Source organism: Schistocerca gregaria, chromosome 2 (genome assembly GCF_023897955.1).
Source record: "Schistocerca gregaria isolate iqSchGreg1 chromosome 2, iqSchGreg1.2, whole genome shotgun sequence".
In the NCBI taxonomy this organism is placed as follows: Eukaryota; Metazoa; Arthropoda; class Insecta; order Orthoptera; family Acrididae; genus Schistocerca; species Schistocerca gregaria.
In genome coordinates this window covers 228869099-228896659 of record NC_064921.1, presented here as the reverse complement: position 1 = coordinate 228896659, position 27561 = coordinate 228869099, and the positions used below count along the sequence as shown (strand labels likewise).

The 27561-nt window shown below is 40.0% G+C and overlaps 1 protein-coding gene across 2 annotated transcripts in view; it reads right to left on the bottom strand.

Moving 5' to 3' along the window:
- Positions 1-831: 831 nt before the first annotated feature.
- LOC126336747 (protein bric-a-brac 1-like) overlaps positions 832-27561 on the bottom strand; it is a 174579-nt gene continuing 147849 nt past the window's right edge. Inside the window, exons 6-7 of one of the 2 annotated variants that reach the window (XM_050000746.1) lie at positions 17834-17893; positions 832-4586 (exon numbers count right to left, since the gene is read on the bottom strand). In XM_050000746.1, coding sequence (XP_049856703.1) covers positions 4141-4586; positions 17834-17893 — 506 coding nt within the window. In that variant the 3' untranslated portion in view covers positions 832-4140. The remainder of the gene's footprint in view (positions 4587-17833; positions 17894-27561) is intronic. The other variant, XM_050000747.1, reaches the window with a different exon arrangement.

The following is a 27561-nucleotide window of genomic DNA, read 5'->3' as shown; positions in this document are numbered from 1 at the left end:
TCCAGTAAAAATTTACAATAAAAAAGGCACAAGAAGAAGACAGCACAATGTGCCAACAAAGGTAATTCTTACAGTTATCCACAATACAATTTTATATACAAAGACTGCAACAAAGATAAGCCTGACAAACTTTCTGCATTGCTTGTATTAGATAAATAATAAATATTTTTAATATAAAATATTTTGTGCAACCATGGGTTCTTCTCATTTGTACATTTCATATTAAAACAGCACTCTTAATTGACACACTTGATATTTAATATATATTATTATGTTCTATTTACACCTCTAATCATAAATGACACAAGCCAATGGCTCACCTGCAGATGATTCAAGAATGGTCTGTAAGCACACATAGTGGCTCAAAGCAGCATTAGCTTCCACACTTTTATTCATTCCTTGTCTTGTTCCCCCACCAGCAAAAATAATGACTACAGGTAGCACAGAATACAGTTCCTTAAGTATTACAACTAAACCAGAACTTGAAGGGGACGAAAAATTCAGGCTGCTATTGTGAGTGATGAGTTGAAAAATTTGAAGGCTCCATAGCCATAAAACATTCGATTATGCCTTTTATTGCTATTTATGTTTGTTGTATCCAACCTATAATCTATTACTGTACTGCTTACATCTCTTTCTGCATCAAAACTCACTCACAACATTATTTTCTGTTATTTTATATTTTGTAAGTGTTTGTCACAAAATCACTGCCTTCAATGTGATTATGGATAGTTAACATGCGTTTTTCATTTCATTCAGGGAAGGGTCAATATTACTTATAAAATGTACTATACATCTGTGGAATTAAAAATAGTCCTCATATTGAACAGATTTTATTTTTTTTTTTTTTTTTTTTTTTTTTTTTTTTTTGTAGAGAGCATTTTTACACTTAAAAATATTGTCTGGCAACATGGTTTTACAAACTTAGTAAAACTTACTTTTCTGGGAAGTTAATGGAACAGTATAAACAGTGGGATCTGAAAATTAATTCTGAGAACAAGAGCAGAGGAAAGTAACTTGCACATTGACAGACATCAAAATCAGGTTGGAAAGAATGGTTATCCAAAAACTGAATCTTGTACTTTAGTTGGTGTAATGCAGTTATACAAATCCATTGAGCAACCAATAACAAGTTGTGGGAGTGAGTGTTACAAACTCACAGAAAGTATAAATAAAGACTTAGAGTTTTAGAAATGGACCACTTGGGAGGAGCATGTAGAATTTCCCAACTCGAAATGAGGAAATAAGAGAAAGGAGGCAGAGCCAGTATATTACAGACAGAATGGAAGACAGACAGCTTGGGTGGTTACGGCATGTCAAAAGAATGAAATAAGACAAAGACCTAAAGACAGTGCTTCCATGACAACCCCCTGGAAGAAAAAGAAGAGGAAGACCACCAAAAGAGTGGATGTGGGGTATCCAAGAATTGGTGGAGAGAAGGGGATGAGAAAGAATGGCGATATTGAGACATTTGGCATGTCACCATAGATGTAAAAGGACTTAGGGAACCCAGTGGTAGATGCAAGAACTGTTGCATGCAATAAGAATGAATCATGCATTTAAAAGTGTCTGAGTGTGTCTGGGCTCTCACTAAGAAATACACATCTGCACTGCTACTGAATTATGATCGTTCTGATAATCTTTAACTGCATGTTGCAAACATTATTCAGATCTGTGGTTTTCATTGCTTGATTTTTATTAGAAAGAATGCATATATTTAGACACATTAATGGATTGTAATTATTAATGCATTGGTTAACCAGACACTAACAAAATAGTGTTAGAGGAGGAGAGACCAGGGATGTAAAAAAAAATGAACAAAATCACACACACCACACAGTAATTTATGTCTGAAACTTGAGAGGGTGTGACTGATGTGTGGTACCCATAGGATGGTAATTATTAACACAACTCAAAAGTGGTGTGAGAATGATGTTATAACTGCATAACAAATATTCTTTGAATAAAAGAGATATGACTGTCATGTTCCTTTAGTTCAACCCCTCGTCAAACTATTATCATTTACATCAACCATAGCATTGTCTCCTGGAGAAGACTGGAACTGGGTTTCTAAGCTGTCTAAGCCCTCAAGTTAATCACTTGCATTTGCAGTTTGTTTTTTGCTTGACTTGCAGTTAATAGGATTCAACAGCCTAGTATTAACATTTTCTTAACATGTGGCTCTATTATTAATGATGAACGCTGTTTTTTCAAAATAATTCCAGGCTATTTTTTCATCTTAATAATTGTAAGCCTAATTGATGTAAATTAATTTATTGGACTGCTATTTCAATAAACAACTTTCCAAAAATACAGTATGAAATTACATCACAATCTTGACATATTTCTGTCATAATGTGAAGGAAGTAGGAGCTACATAATACATGCAATATACACAGCATATAATTTATACAAAAATATCCACTCCATTCTTCTAAACTCTCTTATTACAAATATAAAAAAATCTGTTACAAAACAATAATCAGTGTTTTATTAACTGCAACTATTTGTAGAACATGAGTCCCTCACTGAAAAATACACAGTATTGTCACTGCTCTCAAATATACACCTGAATAAAGTAACACATGTTGGGAAAGAAGCATCAGTCAAAAAGGCACAAATTACAGGTACAGAATGTCATATTATGATTGCTGTATAATAAATATTATTTTCATTGCAGTTCATTATTTAAAAATATTTCAAAGTAAATCTGATGGAAATATATTAATGAGTGAAATTCACTTGAAATCCATACGCTGCACTCTTATTGCAAATGTAAGCAAAGAATACTATCAACATCAGTATCTGGAGTGTTGGATAGAGTTTTTAAGTCATCATAAATCTCAGAGATGCTTTCTATAATAAAGATGGTTCCAGTACTAGTGTTGTCTCCATAAATAATATCTAATTACTTGGTTCTTGAATGTCTGTTGCTTACGACCTTTCCTTAAATACCTGTGTACAATCACTTTGTTGTCAATGGGACATTGAACAATAATCTTCCTTAATATTTTGTCGCCAATCTTTGAAACCACAAGAATTAAGCTCTTCTTTTTAACATACACCGCACTGGCAATAAAATAAGATTTTGAAATAGTAGCTACAGGTAGCATAAACTGTTGTCGTCTTGTACTCATAAAACTTTACATTGTTGGAACAACAGAAGTAGTAGAGAACCATCATTCGTATGTTCAGTTATAGGTATATTTTGCTTTGAGTCTGATAAAAAGATAATTTTATGAGAAGTCCAAAAGTTGTGAAACTCTCAGACCTGGAAGTCAGGTACAACCAACGGTGGGGATATCTGTCCCGTCGAGCCTAATGCAAAGAATCTTTTTGGAGTTAGTTACAGTAAATCATCAATCAAAGGTAAAGAAAGCTATTGTTACCATCTGTCTACATTCTGCACAACTGCTCATGTTCTTTTGTAATATAATTTATGTTTCTGATGTCCACATATTAGCATCAGGTATAAATGAAAATAACTTGAGAAAACACTGTAAAACTACACTTTCTACACTACCCTACTTCAGTGTGCTATCAAATTAACATAAGTTATATAACTTTAATGAATTTAACATGAAAATAGTATCTCACTGACTTTTACTTTAGGAAAATTATAATGATACACATAATTAAAATGAAGTATTACAATACTTTTGTCAGTGAAAAACATGTAATATTGATTTTGGAAGTCTGTGACATGGATCACAATGGTAATGGTGTTAGGGACTGATACTGAGCAGTGTATTATAATTGAAACATGGCAAAAGTGACAAATCTGAGAGTAAAAGGTGAATAGAAATAAATATTACCAAGACATCACAGAAGAATCGTGTATGGCCAGTTTATGTCTATATGCCTGTATTTGTCACTGTATGATGAAAACTATATCATTAGAGCTTAGTACCTTTCAAAATGTGTTTCTTATGACAACTGACAAGTATCACAAGTAAATTATTCTGCTTCATAGTACACATTGCTAAATCCACAAAATGACACTAGACATAGGAATGATGTGCAATTTATCAAGCTCACAGCAAGGAGAGCTGTGTTGTTCAGATCTGGCACTTCTAAAGATAAGTAGTAGAGTGTGATGTCAACACAAAGTAACGTGAAAAGCGAATTATGAGTAACATATTAAGTCCGTGATGCAGGCTTCTCTGCTTCGCTGGCAGATCCATTTGAACAATCTTGGTCATCCTGTGAACTGCTGCTTGCTCCAGCATTAACTATTCCCCCACTACTGCCAGATCCAGATCCACTACTATTGGCAGCACTTTTATTCTTCCTGATCATACTGACAAACGTGTCAAGGCGTGTTGGATTTGGTATCTGTAAAACCATATGTGCTTCTTCAAGTATCAAAAGCCCATTGTGAGCATCTGTGGGAGCCAATCCATGGATGTTTGTTACATGTTGTTCCCAATCTGAGTGTGATGGAAGAACTTCTGCACACCATTTGCACGGCAGCTTCTGTGATTGAGTATGTACTGCTTTGATATGGCGTCGGCGGAAGCCCCAACTGGTGTAGGCACGGTCACAGAATGGACATGGAAATGGCGGGTAGGGGAAACTTCTGCTTGCTGTAAAATAAAGCCACAAATTAGCAATTTATTTAAAATACATTATAAAAATATATTACGTTTTTTTCAGAAAGTCAACTAACATAATCAACAGTCAATACTGCCATTAAATAAGCAAAACGAAATACATTACAATATTAGTAAGACACTTTTACATGTGTGAGAACACGTGCTCTGCAATCAAAGATAATACATTCGTGAACCGATTCTCCACAACATCCAAAATAGTGTTCCATATGAATCCTGACATGATGTCATTATGGGATGTTTGTTATTAGTTTTGTTTTCAATTTAAATACTGGTTTGATGCAGTTCTATGCCAGTTTCTCCTGAGAAAGTCTCATCATCTCTGTAACTATTGCAGCGTACATCCACTGCAACCTGCTTATCACATTCAAGCCTTGGTCTTCCACAACACTTTCTACCTGGGCACTATCTTCCATTACCAAACTATTATGTCCATGAACCAATCCCTTTTTCATGTAAGTTGTGCCATAAAGCTTCCCAAATTTTAGTAAGTATCTCTTTGTTGGTTATCCAATTTGCCAATCCAATCTTCCCCAATCCCCTGTAATACCATATTTCATTTTATGAATAACTAACATTTTACAACCAGAAACAGCTGAGATATATACTTTAGTTAAGTGTTTTTAAGTAAACTTGAACTGTAGTGGCAAAGCTGCATTGTTGAGATCTCGTGCAAATCACTTAAGAAACTATAGAAATGCAGACAGAAGACACTGCCTTAAACAGTTGAGAAGTACATCAAGTAACAAAGAGAACCACTGTGTTTCTTTTCTGTTTGAGGAGCTTTCGGATCACAGATACTACCATCTGCTATTAAGCATGAAATGGTACTATGATGGTGTGGGTGTATCCTGTAACATTAATATTGTTCTGCAAGAAGGGTACTTATTGTCTTCTAACATAACATTGCCCCAAAACAAATTACTAACTTTGTTCATGCATTGTGTGTATACAAACTTATACAGTCCTCTGGCAGAGTCAATCACTTGAAAACTGCAATAGTATGTGTGGTTTTCTTTATAGCAGAGAAAGTGGTACTTATTTCTCCTGCTTCATCACAGACAAAATTTCATTATCAATTAAACAAAATTCATCTGAATAAAAAATTCATTGCTTAGAAGCATAAAGGCTTAATAATACATGTAAGCCTAGGAGATTTATAGCACTGAGAGGTTGTGAAAACCTGACACTTTTAAACAGAAGAATAATAGTTACGTCTGCAAGTACCAGTACAAGAATATTATCTACATCTACAGCCATACTCTGTAAACCACTATGAAGTGCATAGCAGAGGGTACTTCCCACTGTACCATAAATTAAGGTTTCTTCCTGTTCCACTCGTATATGATCCTTATGGGAGTGAGACTTAGCGGATTGCAGTACATTCCTGGAGTCATCATTTAAAGCTGGTTCTTAAACTTTTCTAAGTATGCTTTCTTGGGATAGTTTGTGCCAATCTTCATGTGTCTGCCAGTTCAGTTTCTTCAGCATATCCTGACACTCTCCCAAGATAAAACAAACTAGTGACTATTCATGTTACCCTTCTCTGTATTTGTTCAATGTCCCCAGTTAGTTATATATGCTACAGGTCACATGCACCTGAACAATGTTTTAAGATCGGTCACCCAAGTGATTTCTAAGGAATCTCCTTTGTAGACTGATTGAATAAGTGGTAGAATACTAGGAAAATGCAAAGTTTCCCACCTGATTTGCCTATGACTGAGCCTATGCAAGCATTTCATTTCATATCCCTTTTAATGTGTCCCTACAGAAAAGAGTCACACAGAGTGAGAGCTGGTGATTGGGGAGGCCATTTCATGAAACAGTAATCCCCTTCTGTAGCACAGCCAATCCATCGATGTGGCAGCTGTGTGTTCAGATACCCACAAACTTCACAATGAAAATGGGGTGGAGCCTCAAGATGAATGGAGAGTCCAATTGCATTTGAGGCATCAGCCATTGCTGCAACAAGTCCAAGCAGGGATATCCAGTGACTGCTCTCAGCGAAGAAGAAAGGCAGGTGCAGTCTTTGATGTGACAAGGCACAAATAACTTTAACCTTCGGTGAATCATGCTCACGTTCAGTGCATTTGTGTGGATGCTTTGTACCCCAGATTCGACAATTATGCCTCTGCACTTTCCCATTAGTGTGAAAAGTGGCTCCTTCGCTAAAAATTACGCGATCAACAATGCCATCCCCATCCTCATGCAACTGTTGCAACTGCAAGCAAAACTCAAAACGTTTCTTTTTGTCATCATCATTGAGCTTCTGCACTAGCTACAATTGGAATTGTTTCATAGACAGTTTCTGTCGCAGGACTTTCCACACTATCTTTGGAGTCATTTTGAGCTCGCGGGATGCACGACGCACCGATTTCTTTCGACTCCTTACGAATGTCTCTCGTATGCTCTCCATTTTCACTTCACTCACACTGGTACGTCTGCTTCTCTTTGCCGGGCACAAGCAACCCACTGTAACGAATTTGTTGTGCCACTGGTAAATGGCCTTCCTTGTCAGTGGCTTCTTACGGTACTTGGTTCTAAACATCCGTTGAACAGATGTATCACACTTTTTTGTGTCGAACTCCAACACACGGAAAGCTTGCTCCGACCTGAACTCACCATGTTTGCGACTAGTGTTAACTTTCGGCAAATTACCAAACTACGCTGTGGCGGTATACATGGAGGGGAAAAAAAAATCAGGGTTTCTCTTCAAAATAACATATGTATGATATCTGTACAATGTCTGGTTCTTGTGCAATAAATAATTGAAAGTGTTCCTGGATATTATGTACACCCTGTACATATCTATCATGTGCATCACTTCCCATTCTCCTAAACTTGAGCCACAGTTCTTCTTCAGAGCTACATGTTGTGAGTTCCTTGTTGAAACAAAACATTCCTGCATCCTTTTCTAGTCTGCTGAACATATAAGTCATTTTGCCCTTTGTACTTCGGCAATCACTGTTTGGTACAACTGCTGCATAGTCACTGATACCAATTTAACTGGTATCAGTTGTTGTTACTTCTACTAGTCGCCCTTAATACTTTGTCAGTCATTATAGATACAACTCAATCATAGTCACTGATGCCAATTTCTAGGTGGACATTCTCAAAAACATCAAATCTATTTTGTACTAGGGAACACAATATATTTCCATCATAAATGGTTTCCTGAACAATCTGTTCTAGGTAGTGTTCAGAGGACAGGATCTCTTGTCATACCCATTACTTACAAAACTGTAATTTTCCCAGTTAAATGTTGGATGATTTAAGTCTCGTCCAATGATGGTAGTGCTGACTGGAGAACTTATGTATCAGTTAATTTACGTTGTGTCCAACATTTTCAGTTAGATCTGGATATGAGCCTGATGGCCAATAGAAGGATCTGATAATAAGTTTATGCCCATCCTTGATATTGTGTCTTGACCTACAATCTTGCATGCAGTATCAATTTCTGTTGGTTGATTTGATTTTCTTGACTGCTGCAACAAATAATACATGATTTCCATTTCCATTTACCAAAAGTGCATTCTTTGATATATGCTTAAATTCTCCCCAAAAATCTCACTGCTGTCAATTTCATATTTTAGCTAGCTTTCTGTATCTAGTATTCTGTGAGTTCCACCACTTGTCACGTGTGCTTGCTTCGGCACTTTATTGTGAAAACTCTGGCAGTTAATCACTACAATTTTAACACTTTAACCTGTAGGGGACATTTCCTTGGATTTTATACTGACACAGCTACTGTTATCTGGACTGGTTGGAGAGTAGCCTAATATAGAAAGCCAGAGAGTACATTCCACGTTGTCAGATATTTGGGTACTGGTCTTTGATGTGTAGCGTACACTTGACCCCCTCAGGGGACCATTCCCCATAGTTTAAGTCCAAGAAGTCACCATTTACCTCGTCAACAAAACCTTTGAAGTCTCTGGTTCAGTACTTCCATGCAGCTCATAAATAGGGGGCAAGAATCAGTGCTCGGCACAGCACTGCAAACTGTGAGCTCTGTCAAAACTATGTGAGCAAGGCTGCTCTTTTTCAACTTTCTCTGGCAGTCACTGGAATGTTCAAAGTATGATCTCAGAGCCAAGACAATAGGCATCATTTGTTCCAATGTGCACCACAATCTGCACTTGGTTGCATGCTGTTACTGTAATAGCTGCTGAAATAACGTGTTCAAAATGTTGAATGAGCCCTCCAGGTATACACACTGAGTGCACCTGGAGTTCCTTCCCATCCATTGTTGCTGCTTCCCTAAGGTGTATAATACTCACCAACTATTTGAACTGTTGATGATTAATAGATCTCTAACCTTTTGTGTTTGCTTCCTCCTGATACAGAACACAGCAGGTTTCCCAACAGGCCAACAGGAGAAGTAAGTCTCACTGGTTCGACTTTGATTTCAGGGGCACGTTTAACTTAATGGTTAGTGGGGTGGATATGACGTCTCACGTCCTTCCCCACATGGACTGGGAGTGATAGATTCCATACTTCCTGTAGAAGAGACAGGATCCACTTCAGGTATTTTTGGTACCTCTGGTGTACGGCCTTCTGGAGCTTTCCCAACATACCCAATTGCAGTAGTCTTCAAATGTTTGACAGTAGTCAGGGCAGTGTCCAGCTACTTAAGAATATCAACTAACTCATCCCATGTTCAATAAAAGCTTTCATAGTGAACCTGTGTTGTGGCTGCTGCAACGTCTAACGAAACAGTAAACAAATAACTTTAAAATAGGCCTGATCATTCGCTTCCAATTTCTGGAGCCATTAAGCAAAAAGTATTACTAATTTGTTTTAAGAACTGAAGCAATTAGCATGAAAAATGATATTTCTACTAAGACAACAGAAAAATCTGAGATAAAACTTTTTTGAGGGTCAGTTGCTAGCAAACTTGAAAATAATGTTAACTGACAATAAGTGCTGACAATATAAACTACTGTTGAAAAGGAAAATTAAATGTACACTGTATGTTAGTTATACGCAATACAGTAACTAAATCACAAATATCAGTTTGCCATAGAATATGAGTAAAGTTCAGAGACAGAGTAAGCAGTTTACAATACTTTCAAACAGTGAGTCGATTTTATAAAAGTAGATGGTGGTGGTGGTTGTTGGGATGTTTAAGGGGGACTAAACAGCTAAGGTCATCAGTCCCCTTAAAATTAGATGATTAATAAGATCAAATTAATGTTGAAAAGATTGTAAAGCAACATTGCTGCTAATATTGTTCAGTTTATTTGTTGAAGAAACAATGAAGTATGTAAAAGACAATTTCAAAATAGGAATGAAAGTATATTGGGAATAGACATAAGTGATGGAACCTGCAGAAAATATAGGCCTTCCATCTGAAAGCAAGGAAGACACAGAAGACCTACTAGATGGTATGGTCAATGCTTATATAGGATGGAATATATATTAAGGATAAATAACACTAACATGAAAGTGCTAAACGGTAATGCATACAATGACCTGCTGGATCCTAATTTGGAGAACAAAGAGAATAATGGAAGAGTCATCCTACCCATTAAACAAGATTACTAAAAAGTACAGGAGTGTGAAATACATCAGAAGTAGATTGTTGTACTTGAAGAAAATTTTCTTCAACAAGAAAGCTTTAATGGTACCAAATATGATAGTGGAGAATTCATGATAGAATTTAAATAATGGAAGAAGTAAATGTAACAACTCATCATATAGCTTCCAGGCAATATCCTTCTTCAGAGATGACTGCAGAATACATACATATACAGCTGCACTGACACTGCTCTGGACAACTACATTGTATATGCACTGAGTTGAGAGGATGTGCGAGATACAGTGGGTGAGGAGGAAAGAGAGGCAGGGAGGCAGAGGGACGGTTGGAGGAGAAGGTGGCTGACAGCTGGTGAGGAGAGGCAGCAGGTGCATGGGACAGCAATGTGGAACCAGTGACCTCACCCTGGTGCAGGAAGAGAAAGACTGTGGGGAGAAGGATGTGAATGTTGTTGTTGTGGTCTTCAGTCCTGAGACTGGTTTGATGCAGCTCTTCATGCTACTCTATCCTGTGCAAGCTTCTTCATCTCCCAGTAGCTACTGCAGCCTACATCCTTCTTAATCTGCTTAATGTACTCATCTCTTGGTCTCCCTCTATGATTTTTACCCTCCACGCTGCCCTCCAGTGCTAAATTGGTGATCCCTTGACGCCTCAGAACATGTCCTACCAACCGATCCCTTCTTCTAGTCAAGTTGTGCCACAAACTCCTCTTCTCCCCAATTCTATTTAATACCTCCTCATTAGTTATGTGATCTACCCATCTAATCTTCAGCATTCTTCTGTAGCACCGCATTTCGAAATCTTCTATTCTCTTCTTGGATGTGAATGTAGAATGAGTGATTTGGGAGGCATGGGAGAAGGATGGACATGTATCTGATATGGGTGAGAGCATGCTTTACAACAAATTCTTCAATACCACACTCTTACTGGCCTCTGACTCTTCTAGACCCTTACCCACGTGAGCCCCTGTCCACACTCCAGTCCACCCCGACTCCACGTGCCCATGTCACTTACTCTTTGTTAGCTCACTAGAGCCACATTTGCAGTAACAGACTTTAATAATGACATGGGGCTATCTATCACAGCTGTCAGAGATTGATCTCTAACTGCAGCCATCACCACCAGTGGTGCTACAATCTACAAGCTGTCCCTGCAGGTGGTGCTCTGGGAAGGAACCATACTGCCCAAGCACACATTCCATCACCTGGCAATGGGACCTTGTGACTGAAAATTGGCTATAACCATGTTCCTGCCTCAGGTGCTTGCTTGATGGAACATTCTCTTTACTGACCACTATCTGTTGACAACATCTGCTTTGATTCTAGACTGTGCATGGACTTTAATATTGATCAACTGTTTTCTATTTGTGTAACATCGAATCTACAAGTTGCTGTATTAACTGTGTGCCTGTACTGAGTCAGTATATTTCATCCAGTACATTGTGATCATAAGTGCAAACTTCAACGGTGGTGATAAGTAATTCCAGACTTGCAATGCACTGATATATCAGGCAACATGGACTGAGACTCTTTATGAAGTGCTGGCTTCTCCAGCAACAGGTACAGTGGCATCTTGGTAGGTAGCTACTGGAACAACAGAACAAGAAATCACAGCATTGTCTATCGGGAATGAGACAACTTTGGCTGGTCCACCACTTCCTTCATTTCTGGACTGCAGTGATGACCAGGAAAAACACTTGACGACGCCTGAGCCATCACTTCACTTTACCTACAAAGTAACCAATTCAGTTTTGTGTGTGTGTGTGTGTGTGTGTGTGTGTGTGTGTGTGTGTGTGTGTGTGTGGTCTCCACATAGTGTGTTGGTTTTGCTCCACAAGTCATCCCCCATAAAAACTGCTAATAGTTTCTCTTCTGCTGAATTTTGTAACCTGTTGGACCATTAAGGGTGTCAATCCTGTGTGGCATTTCCTAGATTGAAATTTTATCAGCCCTGTAAATGACCACCAGAAACTTTTAAAGACCAGGTCACTGATCTCCAGGGTCCTAATTGCCACTGTGCTTTTGTGTGCATTGAAGAATCATGACGACAATCGTATGCCAATTCCTTGATCTTAAATTTGCTTCTCTAAAATTGACCTAACAGGAGGGTATGCTCAAAGGCTTTATAACAACTGGATCCTTCCTTAGGCAAAGTACTTCCAATTGCTCAGGCTTTCAAATCCACACAGGAAACTGAAAGCCAGTGTGAGGTTCAGTTTGCAGTGTTTCCCTTCACCATTGGTGAAATGCAAAACATTTCCCAGGCACACAACAGAATCACACAACTGATTTGGTCACTGCAATAAACATATAATGCCACACTGCTGCCCTTGTCTTCAGCAGGACAGCCTAGAGGCACATGAATATGGCAGACACACTTCAAGTGTGTGTGAACGATCTCTCTCTTGCAGCTCATTTTCAAAATCTTTTCTGAGTTGAAACTCAGTGTTTTCACTGATACCTGTGCTGAGTTGAAACTCAAGTGTTTCCACTGATAACCGTGCTTCCTCTGCCCACGTCAGTCAGCTACTTGTTTTGTGTGGCATTTGAGGCCACATTAATGGAGTGTGTCAGTCGTCCAGCAACTGGCAACATAAGTATGATGCGAAGTCACTGCTCCCCATCAAGCAGTGCACTCTACTTAAAAATGGCTCAGCCTGCTACTGTTATTAATGCTGCAAACTGAATTGTTTGGAAGTCCCTTTTTAGGTAGGTACTGGCACACTCTCTCGTCTTGTGGAACTGCACTGCCTACATTGGATTAGATTCACCTCTGTTAGAACAGTTTCATAGGAGAGTAATGGCATTTAGTGGCAATGACACACAGGTGAAAGGTATTTTTGCTACTCCTATAAAAATGTTTCACGGGAACTTTCATTTTTGATTGTTACTTCTGATAATACAGAAAATATAACTGTGTTAGAAGCTTTCAAACAGTTGGGGTTTCCATTTTGGAAAATGTGTGTTTGGCCTTCACAGTGATTCCACTTCGCAGCATTGGAGACTTAACTGCCTCATATTCAGATCTGATTACCTTGGCTTAGGATGGGCAGTCAAAATTTCTTTAAAACCAAAGTCTGTCAATCGCTTCTCACAGGCATGTCCTATCCTACTTGTCTTGAGTGGATTGGGCAGATTGGAAGCCTTTGAAGTGATTACCACCATCTCATTGAACGAATAGACTTCGTCCCTAATAATGGAGAGAAAACTGGACCAGATGGCTCCCTCCGATTATGTGGCACCTTAAAAGGCCATTAATGTCCAAGTCATTGTCGATACTTTTCCAATTCCCCATCCAGAAGACCTGTATTCCAAGTTACAAAAATGTGTCTGTTATACTAAGGTTGATTTCTCGCAGACATACATACAGTTGATACTACACCTGGACTCCGAGGACATGTTGATGCTCAACACACCTTTTGGTCTCTACAGCTATAACAGACTCCCCTTTGAAATTTCCAGCATCTCAGCAGTCTTCCAGCATTACTCGGAGCTGCAGATACAAGACACACCTTCCTGCTGCAATTATTTAGATGACATCATAGTGACAGGGCACCAACTGATGAACATCTTCAGAGCTTGCAGTCTTTGTTTTCTCGAGTAACTGAGGCTAGGCTCAAATGTAACCTCCAAAATGTAAATTTTTCCACCAGTCCGTTGAGTAGCTTGGCTTAGTAATCAGCATCCATCCTTATAAGCAGCAAGTCCAAGCTACAGTGAAGACATCCTGGCTGCAGAATCTCCAGGAACTGCAATCCTTTATGGGAAAAACTAGCTATTACACCTATTTCATTTCCCATATAACAAAATTGTCTTTGTGCTCAACACATTGCAGGTACAAGGGATTCCATTCTGGTGGTCTCCAGAGTATAATGCAGCTTTTTCCGCACTTAAATGAGCCATTCAATCGGCACCATGTATCATCCCGTTTTCACTGGAGAAGCCTCCTCTTCTTGTCACACAAGACCTCACAGCATGGAATCAGGGTGGTGCGGTCTCACAAGGAGGCAGATGGCTCTGAACATTCAACTGTGTTCATGAAACTTCCTGGCAGATCAAAACTTTGTGCCGGACCGAGACTCGAACTCGGGACCTTTGCCTTCCGTGAGCAAGTGCTCTACAAAGGCTAAGCCATGTCTCCACAATATCCTTTCTTTCAGGAGTGCTAGTTCTGCAAGGTTCGCATGAGAGCTTCTGTTAAGTTTGGAAGGTAGGAGATGAGGTACTGGCAGAAGTAAAGCTGTGAGGACGGGGAGTGAGTCGTGCTTGGGTAGCTCAGTTGGTAGAGCACGTGCCCGTGAAAGGCAAGGGTCTCGAGTTGGAGTCTCGGTTGGGCACACAGTTTTGATCTGCCAGGAAGTTTCATATCAGTGCACCCTCCGCTGCAGAGTGTAAATTCTCATTCTGGGAATTGTGTTCATGTTTGAACCTCTCAGTGCTGCATAATGGGACTACTTCCTGATTGAAATAGAGGCTTCGGCCATCACATCTATGTATACGGCATCAGATTCAAGCTGCTGACCGATCACAAGCCATTTCTCATGTTGTCTGGACCGTGTTTTAGCCTCCGGGACAGGACAGCACAAAGGCTGCGCTTTTCTTACTGGCTACACCTATGATATCCTCTCTAAGCTGAACAGATGTCATGCAATGTCAATGCTTTCTTGCAACTTCCAGCAGGTCCTGATCCTTAACTTGACACCAATGAGGTCATTATACAGCTGGATTCTGATTCTGCACCATCCCTGGATGATTTTCTTCTTGATGATACATTGGCTGCAGCCCAGACAAGATTGAACCTTACTCGCTCTACAGTTACCATGTGGGTTATGAGGAGGTGGTCTCACATATCTCGGTGAAGGACCATGATTACTCTAAACATTATTTGCCTTAAGGAACTGGCTCTCCCACTGCACTTCATTTCTCCTGGTGCAAATACAACAAAAAAGGTCTCAGGTCATTATGCCCCTGGCTCTGCATCCCACGATTCTTGTGCTCCTAGATGCAGGTCACTTGCATGAAAACAGCTGACATGCCACCTTGAATACTGGCCAGCTGTCAACAAGGACATCAAAACCATGGTCCAGTCTTGCATCTCATGTACGTAACAGTATTCTGCACCCCGGTCCTGTCAGTCTCTTGGTAGTGTTCCCAAACAGACTTTGACAGTCCTTTCGTGCATCAGGTGTGGTTTGTTGAGGTAGACCCATACTCCAAGTTTCTGTTTACACGCCCCATGATCAGGACCCTTAAAAAATCTTGACATTGAGGGCATTATACAGGCAATCATCTTTGACAATGGCCCCCAGCTCCCCTCTGCCCAGTTTTTTTAATTTCTCTCAAGCATTTTATCCCCAAGCCAACAGTGAGGTGGAATGAATAGTACAAACTTAAAAAGAAAATATGGGGGCCCTGGGAAAAACCCCCCTTTCAGTTGATGCCCTCACATTGTTCTTGGCCACCTTGGGGCCACCCTAATTGTGGGGAAGATCCCAGCCGAATTTCTCCATGGTTGACAGTCTCCCAACTCCCCTCTCTGCTCTCACCAGCAGCCCTTATCTGTCTCTGTCTCCAGTCCATCCTCAATACCAGACCAGCACCCTGACACGGGCTGGATCGTTTGGACACCATCCAACATGATTGCTGACCAACATCTGGGGTCCACAAGGTCGCCCGAAGTATGGACTACCTGCCGAAGGTCACCACTGCAGATGCCACCAGAACCTGCCATACCCCTCTGTGCTGTGCAACATCTGTCCCTGGCCTTCTCCGTCACAAACACCTCCTCTCCTCCACCACCAACACTGGGCCCTTGGTAACAAGCTGGTTATGAACTGGGCTCCAGCTCCCGAGACTTCCTCTGTTCCACCACCAGAAGCCACAGCCTTAGTGTGGACTTGGCAGTGCCTGCCCCATGCCAACCAGAAGTCATCATAGTGGAGATGCAAGACCTTCTGAAGTCATCTCCATCAGTGGCATCCCCAGATTCAGTTCTAGCAGTAGCACACCAATAACTGAGTTACATCGCTATGTGCTGTCTTTAGGTGGGGAGAATGCAGCCCTCACCACAGGTCACGCAGCAATCTACAAGCTGTCTCTGTAAGTTTCTCTTTAGGAAGAAACCATGCCCTCAAAGCACACATCACCTGATGGGACCCCGGACCATCAACTGGCTGTAACCAGGCACCTGCAGCGCAGGACGTGCATTCTCTTGTGTGCTCGCTTCATGGAATTTTCTCTGCGCTGGCACTATTTGTTGATGATATTTGCTTTGATTCTGGATTACAAATGGACTTGAATATTGGCCAGCTCTCCCCTATCTGTGTAATGCTGAACTTACAAGTTTCCTTCAACTCACCCCCCACACCCTCCCCTCTTCTTGAAATACCCGCTCCAGCAATATACAAGTAGTTAGCCAGTTAAGCTGCAGTCCCGGTACTACATAGCCATGTATCTAACAACTACTTAACTAATAATATCAGATATTGTTTTCAGAGCTCAGCACTGTGTGGATGTGAAATGTGCAAAAACCAAAGGAGAAGAACCTGCAAGTGTGTGAAACATGGTGCTACTAGAAAATAATGTTAAAAATTAATTGAGCTGATAAACGAGAGATTAAATAAATGCTGGAAAGAACAGGATAAATCTACGGAAAAACTTCAACAAAAGAAGGAATATGTTACCACAGTATCTGGTACAGATCCATGAATACTTACCTTGGTAGAAAGAAGAGTGATAAAGGGAATGTTTAGTAAGCTTACGAAGTAAATTTCTCAAAAGAATTCTGAAGAAGAAGAGAGAGAGAGAGAGAGAGAGAGAGAGAGAGAGAGAGAGAGAGAGAGAGAGAGAGAGAGAGAGAGAAGAAAAGAAAACAAAGAAAGCGAGAAAGAAAGAAGTAAGAATGTTTTAACATGAAAGGGAAAAACAGCAAAAAAGGTTGACAATTATAGAGACATATATATTTGCAAGAATGCGATTACACAGCTCTTTGAGATGAAGCCTAGGGTTAGAGGGAAATGTCAAATTTATTATGAGTTATTGTTTCTTTTTCCTGGGAGAATCTCAAGTAGTTCACCATTAGAGAGTGAATGTATGACAAGGTGGGTGGTGGAGCAATGAAGCAACACAAAATGTATCAATGGCTTATCAGCCCACAGAGTCATTCTACTTCTTTTCTAGGAACTTTGAGTTGTGTGTTCAACATTCATTAGTATTTTTCATGTTAGTGTACATGTGATGACGGTTTTTTGTTACTGCAGTCTTCATTATTGGTACATAAAGGAAAAACAACAAACGTCAATCAAACAAGTGAGGACAATGATGTTCTGTGTATACCAATTATTTGAGAGTGTCAGAGGCACTACTTATGGCATGATTCAATGCACATTGATGTCAGGAAAAGTAACAGTTGGAGCATTTGATAGGGGACATAGAGAGCAAACTGATGCCACACTGAAGTATTATCTGTCTCTTCTCGCACAAAATGCATCACTCACTTTTGTTGTTGTAGGCACATCACATTAACAGTTTTATCACTGAAAATGAGTGCTTCATCGGTACAGTTTACAGTCATATTCACATTTTGCTTACAGAAGAAACATAACTGAAGTAAAATAATTTCAAACTAGTCAAAAGATACATTAACTGTACCAAATGACTGCCAGGGAGAAAAAGATTTTACGTACCTTGATTTGGATCATAGCTACTGTCCTTACTAATATTCACTGCATCTGACAATGAGCTTCCTAAGAAAATATGACAAACAATTAAAAGTGCTAGATTAGAAAAAATTTATTAATGAGCTATAAATGATCTATACTAATATGTAAAGAGTGAAAACTGGTTTCCCAAAAAATCTCTAAAAGTTTTTGACCAATTTCTTCTATATTTTGCATGATATTCTAGACATTCAGATGGACATGGCAGGTGTGTGTGTGTGTGTGTGTGTGTGTGTGTGTGTGTGTGTGTGTGTGTGTGTGTGTGTGTGCGCGGGCGCGCACTTGCACAAAAGACTCAAGAGGAAACATTAGGGAAATAATCTCGGAAAGTTCTTGACTGATATACTTCAAATTTTTATACAATACTCTAATAAGAATTTGGATGGGAATAGGCTATATATTTCTTAATATACACTGCAGAGCCCAAGAAACTGGTACATCTGCCTAATATTGTGTAGGGCCCTCACGAGCATACAGAAGTGCTGCAACACAACATGGGATGGACTCAACTAATGTCTGAAGTAGTGTTGGAGGGAATTGACACTACGAATCTTGCAGGGTTGTCCATAAACCCATAAGAGTATGAGGGGATGGAGACTCTTCTGAAGAGCATGTTGCAAGGGATCCCAGATATGCTCAATAATGTTCATGTCTGGGGAGTTTGGTGGCTAGTGGAAGTGTTTAACTCAGAATAGTGTTATTGGAGCTACTCTGTAGAAATTCTGGATATCTGGGGTGTCACACTGTCCTGCTGGAATTGCTCAAGTCCATCGGAATGTAGAATGGACATGAATCACTCAAGCTGCACACACCCCATACCGTTACAGAGCCTCCAACAGCTTGAACAGTCCCCTGCTGATATGCAGGGTCCATGGGCTCATGAGGTTATCAACATATCCACACGTGTCCAGCCGCTTGATACAATTTGAAACAAGACTTGTCAGACCAGGCAACATGTTTGCAGTCATCAAAAGCACACAAGTGGGCCTTCAGCTCCGAAAGCCCATATCAATAAAAGTTTCATTGAATGGTTCGCATGCTGACACCTGTTGATGGCCCAGCATTGAAATATGCAGCAAGTTGCAAAAGGGTTGCACTTCTATCATTCTGAACGATTCTTTTCAGTCATCATTGGTCCCGTTCTTGCAGGATCTTCTTCCGACCGCAGAGATGTTGGAGATTCGATATTTTACCAGATTCATGACATTCATGATGTACTTGTGGAATGGTTGTACAGCAGAATCCCACTACCTCGGAGATGCCGTGTCCCATCACTCGTGCACTAACTATAACACAACGTTCAGACTCACTTGAATCTTGATAACCTGCCACTGTAGGAGCAGTAACTGATCTAATAACTGTGCCAGACACTTGTTGTCTTATAAAGACGTTGTCGACCACAGTGCCATATTCTACCTGTTTACGTATCTCTGTATTTGATAAGCATGCCTATACCAGTTTCTTTGGTGCTTCAGTGTATTAAATTGTATAACTATAGAGAGGCTTGACAAAAATATGGAAACACCACAAGAAATACATGCTTGAACATAAATGCAGATACCAGCCAAGCCTGCAGGTTGTATTGTTGTATGTGACTATGTGACCTTGTGCAGTTTTCTGAATATGTTGCAAGAGGCAGTTGTGGTCAGAACAGTGTTCTGTGTAGTTGTGAGAGCATGGAGGGCTGATTGTTGATGCTCCCATGGTGGGTGCTTCTGTAACCCAGGTTGCCGAAGTGTTTGGTGTTTCAAAATGCAGAATTTCAAAGATTTATATCGCATACAGGGAGAGTGGAACAACATCATTCGCTGAGTAACAACATGGACGAAAGTGTGTGTCTAGTCACTGTGACAGATAGTCACTGAAGAGGATTGTGACGAAAAATAAGAAAGGCAGCTGCAAAAGTCACTGCAGAACTAAATGTTGTACTCGTGAAGCCTGTTAGCACCAAATCAACAAGAAGAGAGTTCCATATGTTGGGAATTGCAAGGTGAGCTGATATTACAAAACCACATCAGTGATGCAAATGCCCATAACAGAAAAAAGTAATGGCAAAGACATAAACCCTGGACTGTGAAGGAATGAAAGAGAGTCATATGGCTGGGTGAGTCTTGTTTCACCGTTTTTCAGCTTCTGGCAGGTTTACGTACCTAAAGTGAAACATGGAGGGATTCGGTGATGATTGGGCAGCCATATCACAGTATGCCATGAGGATCAAAGTTGCTCTGCAAGGTTGCATTACTGGCAAAGATTGTGACCACTTTGATCAGGCCCAACCCATGGTACAATGTTTGTTCCCCAATGGTGGTGCTGTGTTCCAAGATGACAGCGGCCTGTTCACACTTCACACAGATCACATTGTTCAGGACTGGTTTTGAGGGCATTTGGATGAACTGTCGCATCTCCACTGGCCAACACCATTACCACATCACAATATTAGTAAGCCTTTGTGGTCTACTTTTAAGAGAGAGTGCTATCCATCTCCATCATTGTTACCTGAACTTCCACTATTCTGCAGGAAGAATGGTACAGATTTCCCTCCAAAGCCATACAGGCCCTGTATTTATACATTCCGAGCTGACGAAGCTGTCTTGAATGCCAATGTCTTTCCTATGCTATTTTAGAATGGTAGTGTGTTGTGTTTTTGATGTTTCCATATTTTTGGCCGTTGCCTATCTATTCATAATATACAAAGGAGAAATGATATTAGCAAAAATCTTGTAAATTCATGACCAATTTGACTTCATATTTTTACATGATACTCTAATAAACACTGGGATGGAAATAGTGATTTGTTTTTTAATAAATATAACAGATAAAGGGGAACACACTTAGCAAAAATCTCAATATATTCTTGACTGATGCACTTCAAATTTTTATGTGATACTCTAGTAAACAGTTGGATGGATATAGGCTATATATTTTCTTAAACAACAATGTACAGGTTTCCTGTTAAAACTATGAGGAATAAAATGCAGTGTTGTGCTCTATTTCACTGTGAAAAAGTGTGGTTTAGTTTTTTGTCCTGCAACAGGTTTTAACTATGAAAGCAGTGCATTTAAAGAATAAAACAAATTGTTTCTCTGTGTATATAATTTTAAAGAAAATGTATACTCAACAACGTGCTGTTTTGATTTCTTCCTCAAACGGAGTTTTAACAGAAAACTTACATATTAGGAAAGCTGTTCTTTATGGCTTATTGGCTTATGATTAGGATATTGCTAAGTAATCTGAATAGTCTGAAACTTTCCATTGGCACCCATTCACAAATTAAAACTATGTGAAATAATGTCACTAAAGCTACTATCTTTACAGATCCAGCAGCTGGGGAGATTTCTCAGGAGGTCTCTCACACCTTGCATATCAAGGACCCCAACCTATTTACTCATTCATTTCAAGTGAGTTCAATTCCAAATCAAGGTTTTGTTTGCAATAACAATAAACATTGCTCAAGGTCAGTGAGAGGGGGTGGAGGAGATGGACAGAGAGTAGGAGGGGGAGAAATGGACGTAGAGAGGTGGAAGGAGGAAATAGAGAGACTGATGAGATGGACAGAGGCAGGGGGGAGGAGGCGGAGATTAGGATGTATATGTAAATTTCCATACATATTTAGCAACTGTGAAGCATTTATGGGTTCACTAATTATATATAAAATAATTAGGGAGAAGACTGGTACAAATTATGTTCCGACAGTACACTTCACTGAAAATAATCTGCACTACTATCGAATCGCAATAAAACATTGAGATTAGCATTACTGTTGCTATGTTGCCACAAAGTATCTGCATAGGGTTATCGGTTGATGACACTGGGGATCACTTAATAGGAAATACATATAAAGTCAGTTTGTAGACCATGGTCCCATACCAACAGTATAAAAAAACATTGAAAAGAAATTGATTCTCAAAAAATTCATCTTTAAAATTATAACAATATTTTGAGAAGGAAAGTTGCTACTCACAATATAGTGGAGGTGCAGAGTTGCAGACAGGCAAGGAAGACTCTCACAATTAAAGCTTTCAGCCACTAATCTTCGTCAACAATAGACACATGTGCATGCTGACACGCACACGCACAAGCACATGCGCCCCCCCCCCCCCCCCCCCCACACACACACTGCAGTCTCAGGCAACTGAAACCACACTGCCAGAATTGTTTCAGTTGCCTGAGACTGCAGTCGTGTGTGTGTGTGTGTGTGTGTGTGTGTGTGTGTGTGTGTGTGTGTGTGTAGAAAGCGTCATGAAGCAATTCCTGGCGCATCGCCTTTGCTAAATTCAATATCTTCTCAGATAACACAGTTAACTATCTACAGCCAGGGTAGACATTTGTTTCAAAACATGCTTCACCTGCACTAGTCGTCTTCCTAGAGGCAGTCTCTTCATTTGCATCCCGCATCCTCATTTAAAATCATCCAAATCAGAAATTGTGCACTATACTTACTGTCTGTAAGTCACCTGACTGCTACACTCCTTACTGATAGTCAATGCCTTGTTTCTGATCACTCTAACAGTAATAATAATAATAATAATAATAATAATAATAATAATAATATGTATGGCAATATAACTACTGTTCTTTCATGGTGTAATTAGTTCATTTATCTGTTTTGAAGCCAGTATTGAAGCAGTTTCATGACTATTGTAGGAACTATCTACAACTTGTAGAAGACATTCTTACGAGATATTGGCCGTTCGTTACGTATATGCCTCACATTTACTGTCACTAGTGTATGGTATAAAGCACAAAGTATGTGTGTAGTGGATGCACTGTGAGGAACCTGTAATCTTCACCATACAGTGTCACATATTAATGCTAGTAATTGAGAAAAAAGTAATTATTGGTAACTTATGTAAAGAATATTAGAGTCTTGCAAAAACTTTAATAATACTAATTATATTTTTTGGTTTTTCCTGCTAACAAATTTTCATTTTACCCAATGCACAGTAATTACCACCAGGTCCAGAACCACTGACTTTGGGATATCAGAAGCATTATGTCACATCTTTCAGTCACGTATAAAGAAGCCAAAAAAGCTTAGGTTATCTTACAGTTATTATCTGCCTGATTCAAAAACCAGTTCGTCCCTGAAGTTGAAATATTCCAAACTGAAAAGCTAAAATTGAAACCTGAAGGAAAGAAAGCGTAATTTATTTTAGACAATGCTCCTGCTCACCCCTCTGTTCTTTCTAGTGATAGTGGACTTACGATGTATATGCTTCTCTCGCCAAACAATACATTGCTGATCCAGTTTATGAGTCAAGGAGTGATCTTTACTTCTAAACCCCATTGTAGACACAAGCTGGCTGATGAATGTATGGTGTTCTTGAAGCGTGAATACAGTGTAGGAGAGAATACAAGTGAGCTGACTCAAAGGGAAAAAATCTTATTCTGTCAAGGGTACTATTTTCAACTGGACCAGCACTTGAAGTGAAGCTAAAACCACAACCATTCAAAACATGTGGAATGATATTTTGTGTAACAAAAATAGAATGTGGTGTTGAGGGAATTGAAGATTCAGGTATCCAGTGTGCCTTTGGAACTACAACCATTAAGAAATGGGAGAAGTTTAGACTGCATGGATACACTTGAAGAAAATTTTTGCAACCCAATCGTGCCTAATAACGAAATGTTGGACCAGGCACAAAGGACTTCCAAAGAAGAAAAGTACTGACACCTTGGATATTCGGGAATCTGCAGTCGTGTGTGTGAGTTGCATTTGTTTGTGTGTGTGTGTGTGTGTGTGTGTGTGTGTGTGTGTGTGTGTGTATGTGCGCGCGCGCGCTTGTTGTTAGCCAAAAGCTTTAATTGTGAGAGCCTTTCTGTTGTGTCTGCCTGCGACTCAGCATCTCCGCTATGTGGTGAGTAGCAACTTTCCATTTCATAATACACACATCAAAAAAAGTTTTGCATCACCCCAGTTCACAGAACTCCTGAACATTGATGTTGACTGTGGATATTGTATCACAGACACAGTCCCTTTGAATGTTCAGGGATGTCGCTAAACCCACCCAAAGATGTAAACAACCATGCAAGAGCAGCATCTATTAGACAGAGGGGGTCTGACAGCCGATCAGTTACAGTCGTTCCACCAAGAAGAAGGTACACGGCTCTTGTTGCCTGTAGTTCAACCATGCCTAGACGGTCAATAACGTGGTTTGATCGCATCCGCATTGTTACTTTTTGCCAGGAAGGGCTCTCAATAAGGGAAGCATACAGGTGTCTCAGAGTGAACCAAAGCAATGTTGTTCAGACATGGAGGAGAGCCAGAGAGACAGGAACTGTCGATGACATGCCTTGCTCAGGCTGCCCAAGGGCTACTACTGCAGTGGATTATAGCTCTGAGGAACCCTGGCAGCAACACCACCATGTCAAATAATGCTTTTTGTGCAGTCACAGGATGTCGTGTTATGTCTCAAACTGTGCACAATAGGCTGCATGATGCGCAACATCACTCCCGATGTCCATGGTGAGGTCCATCTTTGCAACCATGACACCATGCATAGCATTACAGATGGGTCCAACAACATGCTGAATAGACTGCTCAGGATTTTGGCACCATGTTCTCTTCACCAACGAGTGTCGCATATGCCTCCAAATTTACAAACATCAGAGACGTGTTTGGAGGCAAACCAGTCAGGCTGAATGCCTTGCACACACTGTTCACCGAGCGCAGCAATGTGGAAGGTCCCTGCTGTTTCCGGGTGGCATTATGTGGGGCCGATGTACACCGCTGGTGGTCATGGAAGGTGCCGTAATGGCTGTACAATATGTGAGTGCCATCCTCTGACTGATAGTGCAACCAGCAATTATATCGGCAGCATATTGGCATTTGTCTTCATGGATGACAATTCACGTCCCCATTGTGCTCATCTTGTGAATGACTTCCTACAGAATAATGACATTGCTCGACTAGAATTGCCAGTATGTTCTTCATGTTCTTCAGACATGAACCCAATCGAACATGCCTGGGATAGATTGAAAAGGGCTGTTTATGGACAACGTGACCCACCAACTACTCTGAGTTATCTATGCCGAATCGCCATTGAGGAGTGGGACAATCTGGACCGACAGTGCCTTGAGGAATTTGGGGATTGTTTGCCATGGTAAATATAGGCATGCATCAATGAAAGAGGATGTGCTATTGGGTGTTAGAGGTACCACTGTGTACAGCAATCTGGACCACCGCCTCTGAAGGTCGCACTGTATGGTAGTACAACATTAAATGTGTGGTTTTCATGAGCAATAAAAAGGGTGGAAATGATATTTATGTTGATCTCTATTCCAATTTCCTGTACAGGTTCTGGAACTCTTGAAAATGAGGTGATGCAAAACTTTTTTTGATGTGTGTATTTTTACATTCCATCCGGGATTTTCCATTATTTTCCATTATTTGATTCATTTTTACAATTAAATACTTCTGCATGCATTCCAACCAATGATAGAAACATTTTGTCCACTCAGAAGTTGGTACCTGAACACAATGGCTCTAGAAGGGTCCAACAGCTTCTTGAGGTGTTGAAAACCACTGCACCCACATAAGGGAATAAAAATAAGTTGTTAGTTGATAAACTATGGGAATATGCAATGGTTTCTCTATCAAATTAGCAATTACTTGACATGCAGTATGACAGGATGATGAGTGATCAAGTTCTGGTACTTTATTTCATTAGTGACTTGTGACGGACAAAATGTTTTACACCATTCAGCATTACCTGTGCTTCCATCCTTTAATGCAAATGTTATGACAGGTCCTGTGTACCCAAAGAAAGAAGCAACATTTTCTTGGAAGTGTGTTGTGAGAAAACCAGTTTTGTTGGTTTTGGTTCATGTTGGAACACCCAAACAGTTGAATGTCTCTTAGTTTCTGGCTCACATGACTACACCCTAGCTTCATCTCCCACTATAGATGGTTGTATATGGGTTTTCCACTTGCTTGGTTGAGTTTTTGGAGCAAGTCCTAACAGAAATTAACCTAAGACTAATTTTTGAGTTACAGTCAAATTGTATGGAATCAACTGGAAAAAGATTTCTTTCATTGTTAAATGTTCATGAACCAATAAGACGCACACTGATACTCCTCAAACATGTTGCAGACAACATCAATGTTCTTTAACTAATCAATTTGGGACATTGTTGTTGAGTTAGGTCTCTATTTAAAAAAATATAAAATAAAATATCATCAGACAAAAAGTATGACTCCATAACCAAAGCGAGTGGGGGGGGGGGGGGGGGGGGGGAGCAAGGAAGAAAGAATTGTAGCTGGGAGAAGAAGCTGCGTATTTACACTGTGGAAGGCAAGAAGGTACACAGCAGATATGAGGTGATCAGTACATCACCAACAGAAAACAACTGCAAGTCTTTCAACTCTGATAAAGATCCAACTGAAGCACTGAAGCAGCTCAATGTAAGCAAAGTCTACGACAACATCTGTGCACCTCAAGGCCATCACATCACCAGTGGGTCACATGGGAAGACCTTGTGATCAACACTGCAGCGTACAGTGCTGGCTTGGCCATCAGTGATCCTCACTAGAGTATATGCCACTATTTCTACTTGTATCATGTAGATTGACTATTACAACTGTTTATCGTGCTTCATATGATTTGACTGAAATTCCATGGACTTAAGTTACTAAAAACATTGACAGTCTCTGGCTGTAGATGACTGAGGATTTTCTCTTAGGTAAAGACAGCTTGGCAGGATTCATATCTGCTGATTTAGCAAAAGAGCTGCTGGTATATTTATCCGAGTTTATGTCAATGCATCAGTTAAAAGCTAGAACTCAACAATTGCTGTGATGATCAACTCAATTCTCCATGTCTCTTAAAAACTGAAGTGGATTCTGAATCCATATCCTACAACAGCAACAGCTTCTTCTTGAGCAGCACTAACAACAAATAAAGCAACAACAATATCAATTTGAACTGCGTCAGCTACTAATCCAGTTGTTGCAAGTACAAGATAAATCAGAAAATCTGTCACCAACCCACATTTGCACCAGTAAGTCAAATAGTGGAGAGAGGGAACATTTATTTACAGTGTCTTCTGCACCACTTCTTGATCTACTTCTATGTGCATACTCTACAAAAACTGATGAGCATGATAGAGGGTACTTAGCATGGTACCACATGTTAGAGTATCTACTCATTCCAAGTGCATGTGGAGTGTGAAAAGAATGACTGCTTAAATGTCTCTGTACCTGCCGTAATCACTATGCTCTTTTTCTCATGGTGCATACGGGGCTGAAGAATACTTTTAGTTTCTTCAATTAATACTGGTTTTTGAAACTTTGTACTACCATAGAGTTCACATTATGTCAGCTGAATTGCAGCTGTTATTTTTCTTTACTTGGTCATTCACAGAAAAATTGTCTCTCCCACATAACCAAAGCTCTTTTAGGGGCCCCACTCCACTCTCCCTTTGGATATGTGCAACAGTCTCTTTGTACATTGTTGTTGTTGTTGTTGTCTTCAGTCCTGAGACTGGTTTGATGCAGCTCTTCATGCTACTCTATCCTGTGCAAGCTGCTTCATCTCCCAGTACCTACTGCAACCTACATCCTTCTGAATCTGCTTAGTGTACTCATCTCTCGGTCTCCCTCTACGATTTTTACCCTCCACGCTGCCCTCCAATGCTAAATTTGTGATCCCTTGATGCCTCAAAACATGTCCTACCAACCGATCCCTTCTTATAGT